At 42.4% G+C, this 24,371-nt stretch overlaps 1 protein-coding gene across 6 annotated transcripts in view; it reads right to left on the bottom strand.

The window, feature by feature from the left end:
- LOC109625892 (amyloid beta precursor protein binding family B member 2) overlaps positions 1–24,371 on the bottom strand; it is a 34,646-nt gene that overhangs the window by 3,164 nt on the left and 7,111 nt on the right. For 4 of the 6 annotated variants that reach the window (XM_020081822.2, XM_069531497.1, XM_069531495.1 and 1 more), the window contains exons 7-11: positions 24,157–24,217; positions 21,159–21,305; positions 20,612–20,739; positions 4,565–4,679; positions 2,418–2,493 (exon numbers count right to left, since the gene is read on the bottom strand). In XM_020081822.2, the coding sequence (XP_019937381.2) occupies positions 2,418–2,493; positions 4,565–4,679; positions 20,612–20,739; positions 21,159–21,305; positions 24,157–24,217 (527 nt within the window). Of the gene's footprint in view, positions 1–2,417; positions 2,494–4,564; positions 4,680–6,860; positions 11,371–17,600; positions 18,341–20,611; positions 20,740–21,158; positions 21,306–24,156; positions 24,218–24,371 lie in introns of those variants that run through there. The other 2 variants (XM_069531498.1, XM_069531499.1) reach the window with 2 other exon arrangements.

Raw genomic sequence — 24,371 nt, 5'->3', positions numbered from 1 at the left:
AATAAACAAACCCTGGTGAATATTTTAATACTTTATGTTGCTGTTGACATGATTAGTGCATGAAAAAATTAGTTTTCGCACAAGCATGCAGGATTTCAGAGAGCTGGTTATTTTCAGCATGAAAACCCCTCTTTTTTTAACAAAATGCCCCGTGGGCAGAGAAGATTTCCACACGCAGTAAATGAGAACAGTTAAAGAGGTTGAATTCACCTGCATCTCAATCAGTAAACATCTTTTACCCTCAGGACCTCGCTATTAACACGCCAGACATTCAACACTTGACAACTTCTGTCAAGGTAAAATGCAAAACACCAATGCAATGTTTAACTATGCAATTAAAGAATGTAAATCTCTGAAAGTGCTTAAAAGAAACTGGAATAAATCCTTAACCAAAGCCTGATAAATTATTAACTGCTCAATCACTTATCTTCATAAATTTCAAAATTGGGCCATGTGAAACATGAAATTAGTGGTAAATACTGAAGCGGTCAGAAGAGCCGTCTGGTTCAGTGAGAAACAGATTATATGAGTAAACTGTGATTTAGAATTGTTTACTGAAAGGAGTTAATGGTACAGAGCATGAATCCTAACCTCCTCAGTTTGTGTCTGGACTGAGACCTTTGTTCCCTGTCATCTCTCTGCTGTCGGTTCATTCATTAAATGAACAGCCACATAATAAAACATACACATATTATCTCCATTTTTCTTTAAACAAAAACCTGGTATCAGAATCATTTGACATGACGGTTTAATAATTTGAAGAGTAACTTGATAATAGGTGGAAAAGTTGTGTTTTGTTGCCCTAACTTGAAAATATCGAGCCTTTTTCTGAGTGGGCGGCAGAAGTAAGAAGTGGGTTGTAACCACACCCAGCAGTGATGTCACAGCGTCCTGGAGCACACCTGTACATCACTGCAGCAAGGTGAGAGGTCACATCACCCGAGCTTCCTCATCACTTCCATTCCCCGAGTTGTGAAGAAAAAAATATGAACTGTGAACAAACTGTGTTGTATTTATGTATTGAAAGCATTGAAACACCTTGACATCTCTTTCCAAATAGGATCAGTTGTGACTGGTAAATAAATAATATAAAATGGTCAAAAAATATAACATTTGACAACTTAAAATGTAAAATAAGGACAATTGGTTTTGGAAGTGATGACGTCAACAACTCGCAGCTTAGGTTTCAACAATTTCCCAGACTTTCCGAGTTATTGTTCCCGACTCATAGGGGTGCTCACGTAAATGTCCTCAGTTTCAAACAAATTGTTCCGATATTCCTGGGGGGAACATGCAAACATGCAAACTCCACACATAAAAACTGTTCCATTAAAAATGTTCATAATGTCTCTCACATTCCGAACATACAGCTCAGAGTCTTTAAAGAGTAGTAACATGAATGATGAGCAGTGAGGGGGTTTCACACATGAACTCTATATTTAAGTTCAGAGAAGGCCAGATTTGAGGAGGACAGAATCCTGGTGTTGGTCCTCATCCCAAATCATTTGGTGCCAATCTCACTCAAACGTGTCCCAACATGGGACTGTGCGCTCCCAGCACTCCTGTCGAAAATCTAATCCAGGTGAGAGAAAGAACTGTTTTCAAGTCAGTGCAAACTGGAAGAAAATCTCCCACTGGATTCCAACACTGTCTATTCAAATTATAGCTTTAACAGATATGAGGGATGTTTCACCAATGGGCTTTTGATGCTGGGGTTGGGATGGACGCTGTGGAGCAGCAGGCCTCGCCTCAAAGAAACACTAATCTGGTTTTAATGGGGTCCAGTGCCTCTGGAAGTGAAGAGCCGATACAGTTCTTTTACATTCTGATGCTGGAGCTCCTCTCCACCGCCCACAGCAGATACACGCACACGCCAAGGTCACAGTGGATGCATTGCACTGGCACTTTTTCCCTTAGTCTTCTGATAACTACTTGAGACTGAGAGGAACAAGCGGAGGGGTTTAGTCAAATCGAAACTGGTGAATAGAATTAGCACGGGGAGGATAAAGCTCAGTGACCGTGGAGTGAGGAGTTGTTGGACAGTCAGCGTTATCTTGTGTGTAATTGAACCAAAATGCTGCTATCGTTTCTAAAAAAATTTCAAGGTTGCTCCTGAGGCGATAAGGTAATATTTTTTTAAATATACATGGTTTCAGATATGGAGGAGAGCTGTAATGTGAGACAAGGAACCACAGCAGGGAAGACAGCACACGGCTGACAAATCTAAATCTCTCAAAGGGGAACTACAAAAGAACACGACTCAAGTAAAAAGGGAATGTGTGTGAGTGTGCGTGTGTGTGTGTGTGTGTGTGTGTGTGTGTGTGTGTGTGTGTGTGTGTGTGTGTGTGTGTGTGTGTGTGTGTGTGTGTGTGTGTGTGTGTGTGTGTGTGTGTGTGTGTGTGTGTGTGTGTGTGTACCTTGTAGCGGCACATCAGAGCTGGTCTGGGAGGAGCTGCCCGCTGCAGCCTTGGCACTTTTCCTTTCAGCCATAATCTAAACAAGGAGAAAGGGAAAAAAAAAAGAAGAGACAGGAAGATAAACCACAGAGGAATGAAGCATGGGACAAAGTGAAGGAGAGAAACAGATAAAGGGCAAAAGAGGGGAGAACAAGAGGAAAAGGATCAGAGAAGATAAAGTCGACTTTGACCTTGTCTTTGACGTGTCTTTCAAGTGAGCAGTAAAAAAATGTAGCACACAAATAATAACATCATTTAAATGACTGACTGTGACATCCTATAATGTTTGCTTTGGTTAATAACACATAAAATAAACCACATTGTGATAATGAGCTTCTCAACACAATCTAATTATTTTTGAAAATTAGTCACAAATACATGTTTTTAAAGGAGATTCTACTCAAACAGGAGTAAAGAGTTTATATTTGGGGGATTATTTTAAGCCATGGATTTGGTGCAGTAGTGACTTCACACAGACTTGTTGGTCGTATTAGTTCACTGGTGCAGTTTTGGTGTTTTCAATAATAAAAATATGGATGATTACCAACTTCGTCCTTTAAAACCTTGTGTCAAATGGTTTAAATGTACAATATGTAACTGGTGTAGTGAAGCAGCGTAGGATCATGGGAGCTGTTGATAACGGTACTTGGCACAAATCATGTTCACAGAGGAGGTGATATATTAAAGTGTTATTCATGTTACGCAGCAAATGATCGGGATCTGGTACGAGTGACCAATACAAACAGTGGAAGAAAAAAGCAGCTAAGAGGCTAACCGGTTAGCTGTGTTTTTCCTTCCTCTGTCATTTATCCTGCAAGTTACAGCAGAGACAAAGCATGTGAAGCTGATATGATGCAATTAAAATGTGACCAATGTGAAACGTCCTGTTACTTTGAGCAAAATTAGGGATTTCTCTGCACTGGAACATTGATGGAAACATTTTGCATGACGTACGTCTAAAAGACAACAACTATATAACCTAGGTTTTGTCGATTTAAGACATTTTAATACATATTATATCTCCAACTATCGAAAAAGTCTCCTGCTGCAGAGCACACTTCTTCAAAGTGTGTTGAATAGTTTGCACGGCCCCTGCACTGAGCCGCTGCTCTCTCTTCTACAGATACTTGATTAATTGCCGGTGTCATTAATCAGAGTCTGTGGTGATTCTGCAACTCCACTCACAAGGGAACATGTAAGAGGACGCACGCACACACACACACACGAGGGAAAGTCGCTCAGCGTGCTGTGCAGCTGCAAGACTCAGGTCACCAAGTTTCTCTGCTGCAGTGATAGAGAAAACTACGAGTGTGTTTAAAATAGGCCGTGTGAAGAAGAGCCTCACACACAAATAAATCACATGTGTGCAAATGCTGATCAGTAAATTGACCTGCTTCAACTATTAACATGTAAAAATCGTTTTTACCTTTTGCAACAATTCTAAATAAAATATGCTTTTACTAATTGTTTTTAAATGTTCACTAACTTTTAACAGAATGATCAAGTCAGTGACAGCAGCTTTGTTTCCTTGTCATTTAAATCTTTAGTTTAGTGAATCTCTACTTTTCTCTACATGAGGCTCATTCAGGATGCATCCAGCACGTAGCTGAGTGTGAGGAGATTCAGACCTGCTGTAATCTCAACAGTCAACAGAGTGAGGAGGGGAGGGTACCACTGATTAGTGTGTGTGTGAGAGAGAGATTGTGGTGACAGCCTCTTAACCCTCTCTCTCTCTCTCTCTCTCTCTCTCTATCACGTATGCACACATTGAAAACTCTTTACAAGAAATGCTGCATGTGCTCTAACCTGAATTTTATCTCCTTTCAGTCTTGTCTCACTGTACAGGATCTTAAACCCTCTCTCCCCTGAGCTCTCTCTAGTAAAAGATAACAGAAATCTTGTCAGGGCACTGTCACTGGATTGCACTCTCAGGTATTAGTTTTATAAAACATGCATGTCAGAGTGTCGGCTAAGTTACAGTCTCAGAAATGTAACTCTAGTTGACTGCATCAGCAGAAAAAGATGGATTTCTCCCTCCTCTATCAATTAAAGCCTGATGGCTTGTTTCAAAAGAGCTTGTCCGAGGAAGTGACGGTGGCGACACCCACCTTGGAGCAGATTTCGTGGAGACTTGTGGCGATTGCTGCGGCAGGAGTATCACATCTGAACACGTGGCACTTCAGCACCCGTGTGTTCTTGTCTCTCGCCACGTAGGCAAAGTCCCTGAAGCGTGGAGAGAGGACACACAGGTATCACCACACATGAATCTCTAGTGAAATGTAAGAGACAAACATTGACCTGGACGCACATCAACAGCAGATGTTTGCTTTGTTAAAGGGGCAGTAAACAACCTCTGTTGTCTCATGACACAAAAGATTTAATCTGATCGGCCTGTACACTTGAATTTTCCCAGAAACCATCTTAAAGAAAATTTTATTCAACATGTGTTATGACTTTTTGGTTTGGTCCATCTCCCATCCATTAACATGGAGGACCCATACTGCAGAGAGCCACCAGGTGGCAGTTGAGACTCTTTGGCTTCACTTTTGGTCCATCCTTTCTCATAGTCTATGGTGTATATGTGTAAGAGGGACAGGACAGAATGATGGTGGGTTGTTAAACGTTTTAGAAAATACGTATAAAAATTAATTTGAACTTTTCATAAATGAGCGTTTTTGCCATAACAAGAGGCAGTTTGTTCCATCTCATAAAACGTCTTCATTCTATATATTTTATGTGGGAGAATTAACTTTTATCCACCTAATTCCAGTGCACTGACTTCCCCCTCTTTGGAGAGACACCTTTCGGGAATATTATGGTGCAACACTTCTTAACAGGCCTAAAATGTCTCTTCCCAGAGTGCAACTTAGGGGCCAATATCTGGATTTGATTGCCAATTTGTATTTTTTACTGGAGTTTCTTTGGTTCATGTTTGGCTTCATCAGCAGAGTCGGGGTATTGCCATCTGAAATCTCTCCCAGTGTTTTTAGCCTTTTCATTTTATTTTCATCTACTACAGCAGTAACCGTTTTATCACAGTGAGTGTTGCATCTCGTCTCTGTGTGTTGTCAGGAGGTGACTGATTGCAGACATAAAAAAAAAGTTTGGCAGAACTCTGCTCTGAAATACAAAAACTAAATCCAATCCTCTCCCTGCACATTGCATTGTAATCTCTGCAAATATGGGAAAAAATAAACTCATGTTGCAAAATATCCCATGCAGGAGTTGAAAAGAAACCTGAATGAAAACAATAAATATCATCAGGACAAATCAACTTGCTCTGCACGTGTATATATATTTGACACATTGATTACTTAAAGCCCCTTTAACAGCATGTTTCTCTCAGTTACACACACACACACACACACACACACACACACACACACACACACACACACACACACACACACACACTGACAGATGTGTGCCCCAGAGCCTGAGGAAACTACGTGCTGCAAGCTCCACAATGGTGCCACATGGCAGAGAACAATGAGGAGGATGAGGGTATGACTGAGAGAGGAAGCTCCACCGAGATATGAAAGTTTATGAAGCGAGTGGGCGGGAGATGAAACACAGCGACAAGTGGGTGATACCACGCACACACACACAAACTCACACACACACACACACACACACGATGAAAAATAGCCGTTTCTTCCTCATTAACAGGTGAGACAAGCTGCAGAACAAAAGGTAGGAGGAGGTGTTTTCCAGCATGGACTGAAATGATTGAGTAAACAGACAACGCAGAGCGAAAGATTGGGAGGGGGACGTTCAGAGACGCCAGCTGGACGCCAGCATCACCAGATGCAACAGCTTCAGTGCACACACACACACATATACAGTGCATGCTTCACATTAACCACAGACACAAACAGAAATATGCCAAACACAGCCAGCATTTATCACAACAGGCTCTTCGTGTTTATGAGACCATCCGGCCTGTCTCCTCTGCTTAACTGTGTGCTCACACACTTTGGGTCGATAATGCTCATCGCCTGTGGCCAGGTAGGAAAGTACGATGCAATGTGTGTGTGTGTGTCGTAAGATGTGCGTGTATATGCATCCACTTTGTTCAGGGACGTTTTAGCAGTGTGTCACCAAAGCAGCATGAGTGGCCTTGCCTCGCACACTACAAATGGGTCTTTTATGACTCGTGCTCCCTCTCTGGGGGATCAAAATGCTATAAAACCGCACGCAACTCTGAATAGGAAATAGCCCGTGGCCAGTCTGGCATCATTGATGATTTAACACTTGCAATTTAGACCTTCAATGGTTGCTGATGGACTCCTGCAAAGAGCAACAGTGACTCGAGGCGAAGCAAAGCCACTGGTTTGATGCCTGGAAGTGATTACACTGTATGGGTGTGTGAGTAGGTGGGCTTGACACTCAAAGAGCAGTTACCTTTCTCTGGGTCCCAGAAAGCAGGGCCAGGGAAGCGAGGAGCATGAGAGCAGGGAGGTAAAGACAAAAGGAAACAGATAAATGATGGGAAATTAAGAGACAGGGAAAAATGGAGAGATTAGAAAATTGTATTACAGCAAAAAGGTGAAAAGGGAGAAGAAAAACGAGATCAGAGGGTGAGATAGAAAAAAAGAGGAACATTAATACAGACAGAGTCACAAAACTCTGTCACCTCATTCCATGTCCTCCATTCCCTGCGTACTTTTCAATTCAGTGGCTTACATTCCACTACATTATGACACAACACACCTTTCCCATTAGGACACACACACACACACACACACACACACACACACACACACACACACACACACACACACACACACACACACACACACACACACACACACACACACACACACACACACACACCTCTTCCTGGTACTACCTGCCCCCTACTCCTTATTTCTTTACCCTTTTCTACTTCCCAGTCTCTTTCATCCTCCTCTTTGCTTTCGCTCTTTAATCTTCCTTTTTGCTCCCCAGCTTTCTAGTTCTCTCACTCCTCAACTCACCCTTTTTTCTCCTCAACACAAGAACACACACACACACACACACACACACACACACACACACACACACAGAAAAGAATGCAGCACGATGTGATGAACAATTCAAATCAACAGTGCACCTCATCACTGGCGCACTCTTCGAGGAGAGCTACAAAGGACGCACAGGTTGAATAAAGATCAGAGGGCTGATTCAAACATTGTTCGCTTTGATTCTCTAATTAGCCACTTAGTGTGAAGCAGTGTGTGTGTGTGTGTGTGTGTGTGTGTGTGTGTTGTAGTAGCTGGCAGATTATTTCAAGTATGGGGAATCTTTTGAGTCAGAGCATCATAACTACTGCTTGGACGTGCTCGCTCCAAGCAGCCAGTGGTCGCCCACACACACACAAACACACACACTTGAATCAACACATGTATATAATACTGACTTTAAGCTGTCACTTGCCATGTATGTGTGTGTCAACACATGCTGTGTTGGAATTCCTCTCTTCCTAGGTTTCTCTATATTTGAATTTCTTTCATGAATTCTTTGTGCTCTGACTTCATTTACTTTTTATTCTACTTCCCTCTGCTCCGTTTCCAATTTCAGCTCAACTCTTTTACAGCCAAGTCACTTTGGTAGAATTGGATTACAGTCTCAAAAAGCTGCTCTCCTCTTTCTCAAACATTGCAAAGCGTTGTTCTCGATACAATCAATTTTCATTTGTCAGAGTGACAGTGCTGCAAATCCTTTATCGTTGATGGTGACCACAACACAGGTAAATCAACCCAGAACAGATCCTAAAGAAATGACAGTGTTATCATCATCACATCATCTCACCTCATTTAACTTTGGCACAACAGGACTGAGACTAAAGCCACTGGCCAAAAAACCCAATAATACCCACTAACATCTGGCTCAGGGAATGGATACAGTCGACATTCACTCCAGGGTCAAATGACTCTGCGGTGGACACAGGTTTTAATCTGACTCTATCAGCAGGGACGGAAACGTGACACCCGGGTGAACGTGCTAATTTGGCAAGACAGTGAGATTCAGAGCACGACTACGTTTATGGTGAGTTCATGAAGTCAAACGTGACGCAGCGGGGAAAAGCATGAGGGAAAACTACTCTAATGGAAATAGGGAAGGACTCCATCCTGTTTTTTAGCAGATTTATCCGCGTTTAAAATAAAACACATTTAGTGTAAAATAGGTATAAAGCCTATAAAGACCTGGTATTGACATCTGTCCTGAGAGACCCCATACCCAGAGACATGTTTATGTTCACACAGCTAAAACAATGTGCCAGACCACCTCCAAATGTGGTCTGAGTGATCAGATCTCAGGACACATTGAAGACACATTAAGGTGCATTCAGACCTGAACTTTTAATTTAGCTTTTTTGCCAATGAAATAGGAAACAATAAGAATTACCAACTGTCAGGCACTTTATATGTGTCACATGTTGCAGAATGTAAATGGCAGCTCCGTGTGGAGTCAGACAGTGCCGACAGAGAACCGAGAGAGTTGCTGGCTTACTAAGGCTTTTACGATCAGTCATTCCTGATGGCAGATAATGGAGCAGGTGACATATTGTAGAGAGAAACAGGCAGCGTATCAACAAACAACTGAGGATGAATGACATGTAGACCTCACAGATGCAGGAAGAGCTTTTGGCTGGAAGGTGGGAAGAAAGGATGGATAGATAAAATGTTGAGGGAGATAGGCAGGAGGCTAGAAAGCCAAAATGAAGAGGTGGAAGGGTGTAAAGAGAGGAATGGGAGTGAGGTGTGAGACCAACTGAGGTCCCGGTAGCAGAGGAAGAGATGGAAAAGAAGACAGGAGACAGCAAGAAATGAATGCAGCAAAGCAGAGAGATGAGTAGAAGCAAAGACTCCCAACACTCATGTGTTCTCTCTCTCTCTCTCTGTGCTTCACATATTTCCACGGCTGAATAAAGGATGACTGAGTCACAACTACCAATCTCTCTTTGATCCCGCGGCTGTGAAGAAGGCTCGACTGGAGAGGATGCGTAAACTGGGAGATTAAATGAGGTCACGGCTGCAGATGGATGGTGAGCTGGGTTTGAGAACGCCGCACAGAACCATCATCATCTGCAGCTCTGACATCAGTCACCAAGCGTCAGTGCTACAAACAGCCTAGTGCGTAGTAGCGGTAACATTAGCATACAGTATGTAGCGCTGTGGGAAAATTACAACTCTACGCACTTGCAAACCTGTTAAGTTCGACTCGGAACTATTTGCAGGAGGAACAGTGTTTTTAATAATAAGAGCAGCGCAGCTCGGCTCTGGTGATCAAACTTAAACACAACTGTACCTGAAGGAAATCAAATAATCTCACCTCTGAGGTCCACAATTTTTTGGGGGGAGTAAAATGGAATTGACTGACTAAATATTACCCATGATCCCCGGCTTCCTGAACCAAAAAAAGCTGCCCCTGTAACAAAAACACCAAACTCTGTTAGATTCTTGATTTTAAAGGTTTTCACTCAGTATGGGAGATAAACGCTTTTTTAAATGTTTCTTAATGGCTCCTGGACCTGATTCTGGCTGATTCAATTCCACATTTCTCACAGGAGATCTCTCCATAGTTACATTGAGCAAGAACAGATGTTCAGGGCGAGCAGTGGGAATGAAGAAGTCAATATCGTCCATATTCCAAGTCAGTGAAACATCAAACTCATTTTGAAGCTGCTATTTTAAGGTAAAAACTAGTTTTGCTTTGATTCAAAAAATAAAATACAAATGCAAACAAGAATGGTGCTTAGTGGAGCATGGAGCCTCCCCACCATACACAAAAGGTCTGGAAAGCCGTTGGGTAGTTTTTGCGTAATCCTGCAAATTGCAAAGAAACATGGAGACAAAAACAACAACGTCCTTGGTGGAGGTAAACCAAACTTTTGTGAAACAAACAAATACATATAGTAGCTCCACTTACATGATGTTAAATTGTTTATATATATTGTCAAGCTAGGAATGGAAGTACTTAAGCAACAACTGATTTTAAGTGTTACGGTTTTCTGCCAGAGTTTGCAAATGTAACTCTCAATATTTCAGACAAAACACCACTTTCACTGATAATACTTCATTATTTAAATTCAAGAAGTTTCAAAAAACCTTGTAGACAATAACTTCAACGTGCATCTTCAGGCACTAAAATGCTGTAATAAATCAAAGTGTGCAATGAGAAAGATTTAGAGGCAGAGAAAACAACCTGCACTGCAGTGCGTTCTTCTGCAGTGCAGCCTCCATCACTCAGCAGAGACTCGTGTCTTCTCCAAACCATCTGTCACACGTACATGCAAACACACACTTGACATAGACTTCAATTATCGAGCAGCTCAGAGACAATCTGGGTAGCGTCGGACGCTATATGCTAATCCTCTTACATATGCTAATTGCACAGCCCAATGCTGTTTTTAGAAATGTCTGAGGAGGAAGTAGCTGGAGACTCTCCTGTCAGCAGAAAGTGTGTTGAACGTATTGATCGCTGCTGGACTCGAGACTCTGGCTTCAGTCCAAAGTGGATCTGATCCAGTTCCATGGCAACGTGTGAGAGCGGAGACAGCCGCTTGATGGTGATTTAGAGGAAAGCCCTTTCATCAGACTGCAAAGAGAATAACAAAACAACTGACAGGTATATTCATGTTTACCAGCTGTTCCATCTGCTTTTTTTGCACAGCATTTGTGTGGAGACTGTGTTTTAGAAGCTTAACTTAAAAGTTTGCTGCAGCATGAAATTATCACCAGAAGGCAAAACGCTGGGATTGCTTGAAGTTAGATAATCAGACAGTGTAAGGTTTACTAATGTGGGGGCAGGGCCACGCCTCAACCACACCTCTAATCGCCTCCCATCTAATCACCAGTCAACACATCATGCTCAGTCTGTCTCAGATTCTTTAACCCATTTCCCAAAGAAAAGGAAAAGAGCCCTACCCTCATCCCTTCATCCTCCTTCCCTCATCCCTTCATCCTATTCCACTCATCCCTACCCTCCTAGGCTCATCCTCCTTCCCTCTTCCCTTCATCTTCGTTCACTCATCCTTGCGCTCCTCCCTTCATTCCTTCATCCTCCTTCCATCATCCCTGCGCTTGTCCCTTCATCTTTCTTACCTCATTCCTGTGTCCTCCTTTCGTCATCCCTTCATCCTTCATTCTTTCTCAACATCCAATACATATATTTCCATTCAAGCTAGTGAATATGAGGTTAGCATCAGTACTTGTTTAATAATGTAATGAATATCATCTAGGCTCATCAGATTAATATGATCTTACAGAAAAAGATAAATCCACCCTAAAACGCAACAAATACACCTTTAAAAAAAAAATTCTTCTGTTGAAAAACTCTCCATTTCAATTGGTCCTAATGATAAACTTTGCAATCCACTGCGGCAAAAATACAGTTTTTTTTTATTGGACCCCTGCTGATAGTTGTGTTTGTAGAAAACCGTGAGTGTTGCTCCTGACTGAAGTTAATTGTAATTTATTGTAATGGGAAGTAGAATATGGTAATAAAAAAGGTTATAAAACACACAGATAAAATCAGAGAGCAGAAACCACACTACTGTAGGGCTGCTGACAGAAATGGTTTTAGTTTTACAGCTGTGTTGACGCTGTGTGAGTCTCCACTACCTGTTTATATGATCATAATCTAAATTAGAGCCTGACCAAAACTGATGTTTTAGCTGTATGTTGTTATTGATATTTGAGAGTTAAAAACTGGTATATTGTTAATATGTGTTATTATTATAAGTTATGTTTACATCTAAAAACAAGTGTATTAGGAAAGAATAATGAGAGGAGAGAACAATGTTACAAGAATAAAATCTTAATATTATGCAAATAAAGACATACTTAAAAACAAATTGTGGTAATTTAATGAGAGAAAAAGTCAAACATATATATAATATATCAGCACAGGCAACAAGCTGATCTAATATTCCCCCTCCAGAAGGTCATGAATAAAGATAAATAAAATAAAAAACTAGGTACTCTATTCTTGTCATATTAAGAATTTTTTACTCGTAGTATTACCGCTTTATTCTCATAATATTTTGACTTCATTCTTTTGTCTCTGTCTAAAAACTGTCCCTGAAGTTTCTCCCATTTTGTGTGAAGAATATTTCTAGGTCGGAGGATTAAGAGTGAGATACAGTAGATAATATATTTAATATTTCATAGATCATAATTCCCCTCTGGAGTAGATTTATGATTCGTGACTTTGAGAAACAACTGAACTGACTTGACTTGGCTCTCTGGGAGATAAACTACAGTATGTAATGATGACACTGTACAGAGGCAGCAACAACACAGTGAACTATAGATCTATGAGTCGGTCGTCATTGATCTGTATCACAAACTAATTTGACTGATGAATCCAATTTATGGTGTGTAAAAATGTTTATGGTTTTAGTTTGAGCAGTTGTGTTCACTGAGAAACAATAACACAAAGAGTAGCTGCACCCAGTCTTGCTAAGCTAAGCTAAGCTAAGCCAATCAGTCCCTGGCTGCATTTTAACACAGAGATGTGAGTGATATTGATCTTCTCGTCAAACTCTCAGCAAAAATGAGCATATTTTCCAAAATGTTGAACTATTCATTTTAATGTCTTTGAACTGACAAAAGTGTATCTGACAAACAGGATGTTTGGGGCTAATTTGTAACGAACTAAAGGAAACATCAGGCCAAGCTCTTCCAGCCTCAGTGACACTGAGCACTTCCAGGCTGTGTGACAACAGAACAGGGTAAACCCCTCTGCGACCTGGTGAATTAGTCATGGCCCACAGCCATTAGACCTAATAGAGAATGTCTGAGCGTAATTACCTCTCGACATCGTAAACTTGTTTACTGCACCAAGATGAGCAGCAAAATGAGCACCCAGGGCCAGAGGGTGCAGCGGAGGTACCACATGACACATACTCCCCTCCTCTGTACACACACACACACACACACACACACACTCACTCACTCACTCGCAGGCAGACTAGCAGAACCACACACAATCACAAATATTGCCAGAGGCAGCAAAGAAGTAGGACAAATCAAGCTGAAAATAAAAGTAAAACTGTTGTCTACAATGTATTAAGCAGCGTACGCTCACAGGGCGCTGTCTGTGTGATCTGAGCAGACATTTGATGTTGTTTACAGCCGCAGCTCTGCCTCGGTCTGATTCATGCTCAGTACTTGTGCTTCATTTCTGCGAAAACGCAACGATTTACAACGCTGATAGTGAAAATGGTGTTTTACTTAAAAGGTGGGAGAAAAAGGCACTTTACCCCGGCCTGTCTACACACAGGGTTGTGACTGAGCTCCGAGCTCTACGTGTGGCACACAGGCAAATGGGAAAAGGGAGGGGCAACAAGCCGAGGAGAGACACACACACAGCACCCATGTGTCAACACTCGTTTTATTTCATTACATATTAAAAAGCATGGAGCGGTGGGTGGGCGAGATGGAACGACAGTGTGCGTGTGTGTGTGAGGGGGAGAAAGAGGGAGTCTGGGTGGGTGAGGGGGGGAGATGATGTCCTGCTGTTCTCTCTGCTCTTGATCATTTATACATCACACTGCTCGGGAAAGAGAGAGGGATGGAGAGAGCGAGAGTCTGTGTGTGTGTGTGGCTGAGCATGTGTGTGTTTTTGCACACGAGTACAAATATTCTCTACTGAATCAAAGCTTCAGTGAGATGTCACTGCAGTGTGATGCTCCCATTCATGTAACTTACTATGTGTGTGTGTGTGTGAAAGAGAGAAAGAGAGAGAGAGAGAGAGAGAGAGAGAGAGAGAGAGAGAGAGAGAGAGAGAGAGAGAGAGAGAGAGATTGTGGGATAGTGCAGGGATTTGGTGTCGATTATTAATTATTGTTATAACACAGTTTAAGCTGTATACACTCACAGTACAGTTTGGATCATACTGTGAGTGTAACTTCATTAGGTGCATGTGCATAAATCAATGTTTCGTACAGTACAGTGAAGTACAGTCATTGTAAAATAAACAGTTAATCTTTTATTTTCAATATTTATTTGAAAAATAATTAAATATTATTTCTAGAGAGGAGTGTCGTCCTAGAGTCTTTGGCTGCAGGCAGAAATCTCAGAGACAAGGCAAATATCTAAACTATCAAAACTTTAAAGCATTTTAAAGTTACATTTAAAGCTAAAGGGATTAAACTATGATTCTGTTACTTTTCATGAAGATATCTTTGGGGCATTTCACCTATACTGACGGGACAGTACAAATGTGAAATGGGAAAGACATGCAGCAAAGGGCCGGGTCGGAACCGAACCTAAACTCAAGCCTCCGTACGCAGAGGCCTGATTCCGTTACTTGACCATATAGATTATCTGATTATAAGTAATATCATCAATATATCCTTGTTTTTGTCTTGTGCTAACAACATGAATATCTGCGTTATTGTAAAAAACAAGCAATCTGAGGGAAGACAGGTGATTTTTTGACCTTTTTTTTCTGCTTTTTACAAATGAAATGATAAAAATACCCAGTAGATTAACCAAAAATCAATGGATGGATGGACGGATAGTCGGATGGATAAATGGGTGGGTGGGTTGATGGATGGATGGATGGGTGGGTGGATGGTTGGAAGGGGATGAGGGAGTTTTTCCTCTCCACAGTCACCAAAGTGTTTGCTCATTGTGGGAACTGTTGGGTTTCTCTATATTAATAAGATTTTAAGGTCTTGACCTTCTGTGTAAAGTGCCTTGAGATAATGTATATTATGATTTGGCACTATACAAATAAAACTCAACTGAATGGTAGGGGGGTGGAGGTTGGTGTTGTTTGCCAATCAGGGTATCAGCTACTGTCTGGGTCTCAGATGCATTCACTGGTTAAAGTCAGCACATTTGCAAACTCTCGATTTTATGAGAAAAAATATTCTGCTCATGTACGGGATTATTAAAATCATAATCAAGAAAAGTGATAGATGAGTTCCTTTAATTACACTCTGTCAATGTACATTATTTGAATATACGTGATATTGATCCTGGGATAACAAAGACCAGATTAATTCACCACCTGAATCATTTATTCTGCTCGACACGCTGACAGCCGGCCCAAAGGAAAACAATAAAAAAAAACAACATCAAACACGTTGAGTATTCAAATGTATTCAATTTAAAATCTGTGTGCGGTCACTTCTGCTGTCTGCAGGCTGAATACTGCGGATAGACGAGCTTCAGGCAGACACCGACTGTCCCTGCGTCCTGCTGTGTTCAGCCCTGTATGATCAGCGAACATCAGCATCGCCACGGCCGAGGACCAGAGTGGTTTATATCGGGAGGAGATTTATTGGCTGGTTGGGGAAAGGGAGGCGATCTATAGGGGGAACAGGAGGAGTAATCCGTCAGGAGGGCAGGGATTACAGCAGGTGTGCCTAACAATGCTAATGTAAAAAAGAGATGAAATGCAAGAAAGAGGGAAGAGTTTTTTTTAGGTTTCTTTATACTATTGTGTGTAATTCTCTGTGTGTGTCTGACATATGACTCTGAACGGAGACACAGCTCCTTCAATAATGACCCTGCAGAGGATGAGGTTTTCTGCGAGGCTGGGTGGACATATCCTGACCTGTCAAGACGTGTGCGTGTATGTGTGCGGAGAAGTGGGAGTGATGGATTGTGGGTAGATGAGGGGGGAGCTGACGTGGAGGAGCGATGACTCCGCGAGGAAAGAGAGAGGTTGGTATAGGGCTCAAATCGGAGCAGGAGGAGCAGGGAGAGGAGGCCATCAATCACCCTGGCGTCTATCGAGTGGATCTAGGTGTTCGGGTTCGGTCCCGGCGGGCCATCGGAGGGCCCTCGCATGTTAATTAAGGGGACAGGGGCCTTGACATCAGCAAATAAGCGGCGGTTCGTGTGGGACATCGTGACTGGAAGGGGTCGAGGAGCAGCTGCCACAACCCAAACATGCACATGCAAACTCACTTCATTGACATAAATGGAGGTGATCGCTGGAGTGTGTTCAGCATTAAAATATTAATAATGCTGAAGGCTTGCGTGTTCCCTCCTCTCCTTTCTCCTCCCCTCCTCTTCCTTCCCCTCCACTTCCTCTCCTCTCCTCTTCCTCCCTCTCCTCTCTTTCTTCTCAACATGCCACAGCTGTCCACAGAAGGTCAGCAGTGGGGAGAAATAAGTGAGAGCTGGAGGGAATAAGAAAGCAGCACCCCAGCGATGCCCACTAATGAATATGAATGAAGTGTGGGACACGAGTTGTGTTTGTTGCACATGTGCTGCACGTCCGCTGATGATGTCATTAGCTAAGAAAATAGTTCACTTTAATAAAACACACACACAGAAATGTTCAACAGCATCCTTAACAGTGTCACATGTCTCATCACCCACTCCTCCTCTGCTTGAATTAAGCGAGAGAGGGAAACCCCACATATCATGTTTACACACACACACACACACACACACACACACACACACACACACACACACACACACACACAATTAAAGAAATACATAAGGGAGCGCAAGATGCATATGTCAAAAATAGTAATATTTTGGCTTTGAAGAAGAATAAACACACATAAATAAACCAAAAGCAGTATTGAGCTGCTCCAATTAGCCGTGACACACACACACACACACACACACACACACACACACACACACAGACACACACACACACAGACACACACACACACTCTCTCCCTGCAGCACATCCAGACTCTTTAATCCTGTCTTCCTCAATCCCCACTTTTCTTACTTCATCTCTCTTTCTTTTCTTTCCTTTTCTTTCTCTTTCTAATCTGAGCTCCCTGAACGTCTTGCTCATGTCCCAGTGACTCTGGCTGCGAACCCCGCTGCTGACAGCCTGCACCTCTACTCCTGATGGCTATCAAGAGGGAGAGAGAGAAAGGGAGAGAAAGAGAGAGAGGGGGAGGCAGAGAAAGTACACAGCTTGAAGTCAAACACTCAGGCTGAGAAGTAAAAGAGAGAAGATTATAAAGGGAAAGCTAATAAATTAAAACATGGCTCGGAGCCTTGTGTTGTGTCGACTGCACAAACAGAGCAATTAGAAGTCAGACATAGGAGAGAGACAGGGGTGCTGGGACACAGAATGATGGGTGGATGGATGGATAGAGGGATGGAGGGAGGGATGGATGGGCAGAGCTAGAGGAGTGAATGAATGAGAGGCAGGTGTACTCACACAGGCAGACATCCTCGCCCTGTTACCAACGACTACCTCCCTGCCTCGTTAGCTCCTCCGCCACGGTGACATTACTACAGCCCCTTGTCCATGGTACTCGAGGGGGTCGAATCTCTACCCGTCTGCCTCCACTCTTTTTCTTCTTCCTCTTCTTTTTTTTCAATTCCTCTTGGGCTTCTTTCCTCCACCTCTGCCTCTTTCCTTCCCCTCCCCCCTTTTGCTTCTCCCTCTTCCTCTGCTTCCCCTTTCCTCTCCCTTATCGTCCTCCTCTGCTTTGCTTGTCCCGGTCCAGGGAGTCTCCTGTAAGGTCCTGCCGCGTCCTTCTCAGCGCACACAGACAAGCACGCCTCTCTCCTCCTCTCTCATCCTCTCTCACTTGCTCTCCAGCGGTCTGTTTACACCCACTCTCGCTCTCTCCCCATGCACTCTTCCTGTTTCTCTTCACTATCTTCTCCTCTTCCTCAGTTGCTGCTATCTTTGTCTCTCCCCCTCATGTCTCACTGAAGCTGGGGAAAAAAACCTGGGGAAGGCTTACACTCTGCTGAAGTGCAACAGTGGGACCAACAAAAGGATGGAAGCAAGACGAAGAAGAACAAGAACAAGAAGAAGAGGAGGAAGAAGAAGAGGAGGCAAAGCTGTGCAGCCAATGGAACGAGAGGGAGGCAGAAAAGCAGCGCCGGAGACAAAGAGAGAGCACTGCAGACAAGAAAGAGGAGATGGAGAAGTGAGGGGAAATGCACACGCAACCCCCCCCAACCCACTCATTCACCCCCACACAAGTACAACAGAGTGCTCCAGATTTAGACCTATGACTTCATCAATTCAAACCCACGTGCAGACACGCACACACACACACACACACACTCTCAGGAAAACGTGCACGTGAAACCAACGGGCGTTCACGTAGACAGACTTGCTGAGTGCTCCAGATATAGCTTCATGACTTCATCGGGGGAGCAACCCCCCCCCAGCCCCCTCAGCTGTACCTGCTGGAAGGACGGAGGGGCTCATTCATATTGAATCAAGCTGAAGAGAGAGAGAGAACATTCAGGACAAGGGGATGGGGAATATTCCTCAGATAGATGGCGAGAGAAAGAGGCAGCAGACGGAGAGGGGGTGAGAGAGAGAGAGAGAGAGGAATTGAGAGAGAAAGATAGAGACAGGGATGGAGATACCAAAGGAAGATTTACTTTGCAGTATCTTACATATGAGCATTCATGCATGCATTAGCTTACTATTTCAAATCCTGCGCTCCCTGTTTCCTTTTCCCTGTTTGCCTTGTTTTTCCAAATTTATCCGCGTCATTCAAGAAGCTTAACAGTTGCTTCAAAATAAAGACTCAAAAATCTAAAGACACATAATCAGAATAAACTGTCAACACAGACCAACTAAGATCACTGCACCATCTCACCAGTGTCCCCAGAGGAGAGCTTCCCCCAATTGTTGCCACAAAGCTGGAAGTGCACTGTTGTCAGAAACATCACTATCTTGAATGAAACCCCTTTAATGCTATAAAATTTTATCTTTTATCAAAATCCAGAGGCCAAACCATGAAACTGCTCAGGACCAAAAGTACACTTAAGAATGTATACACCACCTTCTGGTACCCAGTTGCATTGTATCAGCTCTTTTGGATGCACAGATTTGATTATAGTGCACTCTAGTGGCAGGACTGCAAAATTCCAACCTCTTATCTCGAATACACACACACGCACAATCCTGGACATGGGCTACTGTGAAACAATTTGCTGCATTCATGAAAAGTGCATTGTGATCCCAGAGCACCAAAACATCCTCTGGATCACTGGGTAATATCGCCGCACATAAAGAGTCATGAGCCTGCAACCAAACAGGAGATAAGACAGCAGGCTGCAGATTTTAAAGTGCTGGTGGGAGGAGAGGATGTCGTAAAAGAGAGAGAGGGAGACAGAGGGAAAGAAAAAGGGATAAGTGGAAGGGAGTTATCCTGGGCCGACCCTCCCCTCGTCTTTCCACTACACACTTTATGCATTATCGCTGAGAGAGAGAGAGATAGAGAGAGACATCCGCTGAAAGTTTCTCAAACCTCTGAGATGGACGAGGGTGGGGGGGGCTCTTTGTCTTTCTCTCCCTCTATTTGTCACACACACACAAACACACACACTGTTGATGGAAGGGAGGGAGAGATGGAGAGTAAGAGGGTGTGAGGGAGACTATATCAGCACTGAGGAGATAAAGAGAAAGAGATTGAAAAAAGACACGGAGACAGAAAGAGAGAAATAAGACTTGTCGAGCAAGTGAAGTGAGATCAAGCTTTTTGCACAGATGCTATTTTAAAATCCATTTTCACTCAGTCAACCAGACAACTGCAAACCTTGTCTCATTTGTATCTTTGCATCATGTGACACATCTCCACATCTCTCTTTCTTTGTATTTTAAACATATGCATACATGCAAACATGCACACATGTAAAATTTAGCATCAGCACTTCTTTCCAGATGTGCTAGTTGCGTGTGCCTGAGGTGCTCGCTCCACATGTTAATGAAAACCCAGAGGGGTCCATGTCAGTGAGGGCTTAGCTTGTCCCCTCCATTAGCAGCCGTGCTAGCCTCAGCACACTGTCAGCTCACATCCCGAAAAGGTTACGATCACGGGCGTCTGCCAAATGACTTGAAGCCCCGCAGGACCTCTGTGTGGAATGGAAACGCCGAGCATTGAGCGTAATTATCCTGCTCTGAATGCAGTTTGTGCAAATATGCATCAAATAATAATGAGGCTGAATCTATTCTCTGATGATTCGTTAAAACTCCTGATTCAGCTACAGCAACATTGTTCCACATGTGCAGTTTACAGTTAGTTACCATATATGTTGTGTGTCAGTACATAAATGTTTGTAGTATGATGCCTCCCTTTTTTGCATCTCAGTCAAATCCAAGAAAAGACATTTGGAGTTGATAAAACAGTTGGATCCTCCCATAAACCGCAAAAATGGTATCGTGAAAGAATACAGATGCTCGCAATCTCCGCCTACCTGTCGTGGTCACGGCCGACGCCCCACACGCGGATGCTGCTGATTGGCTGAGAGTGAAGCAGGCTGTGATCATCAGGGTCGACCAGGGTCAACATGCGGTCCTGAAGCACCAGCAGCATCCCTTTACCCTGCAGCACCACAAACATACACTAAAGCTGGTGGGGCAGGACCACGCGAGGAACCAGAAGGTGATTAAAAACAGGAAATTAGAAAAAAACGACACTACTACTAGTCATTTAGTACGACGCTAATTATAATGACTTTTTCAGATTTTACTTTTGAATTTTTATGTGACATAATAAATTTAACTTTTCAGGCCTGTAAAAACAACAAGCCAAAGAAAAGAAATAAAAAATTCATTAGGTTGCTGCCAGCCAGGAGCAGAATTCCATTAAATTTACATATAAGAATAAAACAACTTTGCTCTTGTGATTTTCTTTTTCATTAAACCATAAGCTACACTCCACTTACACACACCCAGAGGCCAAATCAATCTTTTTCTTGCACCTGATAATGTATTTCGAAGTGTCTTTGTTGACGCACTGACCTCTCCCCAGACCCCGGCTGAGTCTCGTATGTCCCTCCTGCAGTACGACAGCTGTCTGATACAGTGGTGCACGGCCACACTGCTTCTCCCCTCGCCCAGGTCCCGCTCAGCCATCTCCACCCAGCCCAGAGATCGCACTGGAAACGACTGCGAGGGAGACACAGATTTGTTTCTTTTTGAGAATTCAAGAAGTTGCTTTACTTTTAATTCCAACTGAGGTCTTCATTTTGTAGTTTTGTCAATTTATTGTTCATGAAAACACTGACTTTGCTTAAATAATTGCGGAAATTTACAAAATAGAGGCTCCAACGAACTCTGACAGGGTAAATAATTCAAGCAGTTGGATGATCAGACAGATTGTGAATAAATCAGATTATCCGAAACAGACTTGGTAATAAATAGAAAAACCTTGAAAATGAACTGGAGGGAATTCAGAGAGTGCAACCCCCTGCCAAGGCTGATCAGCCTCTTTATAACCATATTGCACATCCATCAGATACATATTCCACCTACAGTTTTCTTCCAACTGCTCAGATTTAACTCAGGAAAGATATTCAGTCTCTGATAGAGCTGAAAGGAATTTTTGTGACTGTGCAGTAACTGAATGAAGATCAAACCCATAAAAAAAAAAACTATTCTGATCCAAAAGTCTGGATCCACTTCTGCACCAAACGTCACCTGTTCATAGATATCAGAACTTTACACATGCCTGATTATTCCTAGAGGAATTCACTAAAATGCAGAAAAACTCCTTAACTCTCAATGTTAAGGAAACAATTAAAAATGATCCTGGATCTGCCTTCTGATCTGAATCTATGGTAACAATATAATTGGGTCTTTCCTAACCCATACCCCCTGCCCAGACGTTTTGGCAGAATGCTGCTGACTAACAGACAAACTCATACAAATAAACACATTTTAAATATTCATATTCATTTTAGAGCAGAAAAGCCTGAGTTGCACAGAAGACCAGTGTAGAAATTGCTTGGGTGGTAATTTTACAGTTTGACTTCATTATTAGTTTGGTTAAACTGATTGTCTGTCACTCAGCAGTTACAATAAACAAAACTAACAAAAAACCAGATCCAAACTGATGTATGTTATTATATATCCATTTTCATTTAAACCTCCATTTATATATTATATATGTATATGAAGCCACACATACTTACTAACGTACACACAGCGAGTCACACAAAGTTCCTCTTAAATTCTAATGCTCATTGTATTGTGAGTGACAGTGACTGGACCACCACAAGCTCACTACCACAGCAATAACTGAGTGAGTGTGTGTGTGTGTGTGTGTGTGTGTGTGTGTGTGTGTGTGTGTGGGTCTGTGTGTGCCTCTAGCCGGCAGCTTTAACCACACTCTCTGCACTCTCTGCACTTTCTCTCTCTTTCTCTCTCTCTCTCCTGAGGAAACTATAAACTCCTCCAGCTCTATAACAGTGTCAAACACACAACTCCAACACACAATCACACACTTCTCCACCTCCCTCTGTCTTCCACTGACCATAATATTCTGTTTGTGTTTCTTCCTCATTAAACTTTCACACGTGCTCAGATCAGTGCTGAAATCTCACACGTCTCCCTCGTGTTTCTTCGTTCCGCTGAGGCTTTGCAATTCCTCAAGATTTTCTTCCACTTGAATTAAATATTTTACAGTAAAAAACCTCCAAGTCTCTTTTCGTGTCCTGTGAGATTTCAGTTAGTTTTACTCATTTTAGATAAAGATTGGGTTTAACAGTAAAACTGTATGTTGTACTTTTAGTGAATTAATGAAAGATAACAAAAGTTATTTGCAAAACATGGTGGAACTTGTTTATCTTCTAAAGGGTCCAAAATACCATTTCCACTGAATTCCTAAATACTATAAATGAAGTATATGCGTATTATTGTCAGATCAAAATATTACTCCTTTCATTTTTAAGCTGAATCTAACAAAAGATGCATTTTTCTCTTTCTCTTCCTCACATCTCTCCACTTTGACTTTCACTGTGAAAGACTTCAACTGGGGTCAAGCATTTCTATGCCTTCCACATGGGGGCAGCAAAAAATAGTTTGCCACATTCACCACAAGTCGTCTCACACAGTCACCACTGAGCGGCACTGCAATGAATGGAGAGAAAAGGGGGGAGGAGCAGATGCTAGTGAGCAGGTTCATTATGTCAATGCATATAAATATAAATAAAGCCTGGTGACCTCCTTTCTTTAACATAAACATAATCTAACACACATCAGATGTTATACATAGCAACAAAAGGTGTCATTTATTGGTAGTATACCATGTTACTGATATGCACAGTTTGCAATCACACCCACGTAACTCTGAAGTGGTAAGTGGTAGTTATTCTTTCTCACTGCATTGTCTGATTTCTGTCTATTTGTGCTCTACAACAGAGTCCCCTTTTCCCTATTGCAGTATGTGTGGGTGTCAAGACTGAGCCATGAAGCTTGATAGATGACTGGAGGAAGGTACATAATTATCTCATACAACAAAGACAACAACAACAACAAAGGTTTACATACATCTGCCAATAAAGAAGCCCCACATGAAGAGTAATTAGAGATTATAATACTCCTTTTTGCCACTCTCTGTGTGGTCCATCAGCCTGGGCTCCATGATGCTGAGTACAGAGAGTAAATACTTCTGCTTAAGATGATATCCGTCTCCAGAAAAAACACTATTCCTTCAGGATTTCCTGCAGGATTTCCTTCACAATGTACAATCATGGGCCTTGTCTGTGATTGCAGCTGCCTCTAACTTTATTCTACATGGTCGACATGTAGCGGCATGAAACAGTACGATAAGGCTGCCTGTCTGCTTCAGTACTGTAAACAAATGAGCAAAGTTTAACATGGTACCATCATGGTCAATTAACAATAATGTTTGTGTGTATGACCGTGTTCCTGCATTTCGTTGCTTTGTACTTGTGACATGTGCAATGACAATAAAGTTTAATTTAATCTAATCTTTTTATTGTTGTATTGATCTTACCATTGCCTCTTCATTGGAGAAAGTATTGTTGAGGTCCACTGTCTCTAATTGGGCTGGAGGGCTGCAGGGAAACATCAGACATAAATAGTTACTGTAGAGTCATATTTCACAAACTAGTCTAGGAAAAAGCATCACGGCTCAGGCCTTGCTGCACAGAGGATTAAAACTAGAATGACACTCTGCTGTAGAGTGTGTGTGTGTGTCTGTGTGTATTA

The sequence above is a fragment of the Paralichthys olivaceus genome, chromosome 9, assembly GCF_024713975.1.
Source record: "Paralichthys olivaceus isolate ysfri-2021 chromosome 9, ASM2471397v2, whole genome shotgun sequence".
Lineage (NCBI taxonomy): Eukaryota > Metazoa > Chordata > Actinopteri > Pleuronectiformes > Paralichthyidae > Paralichthys > Paralichthys olivaceus.
This window is presented reverse-complemented; position numbering and strand designations above follow the sequence as displayed.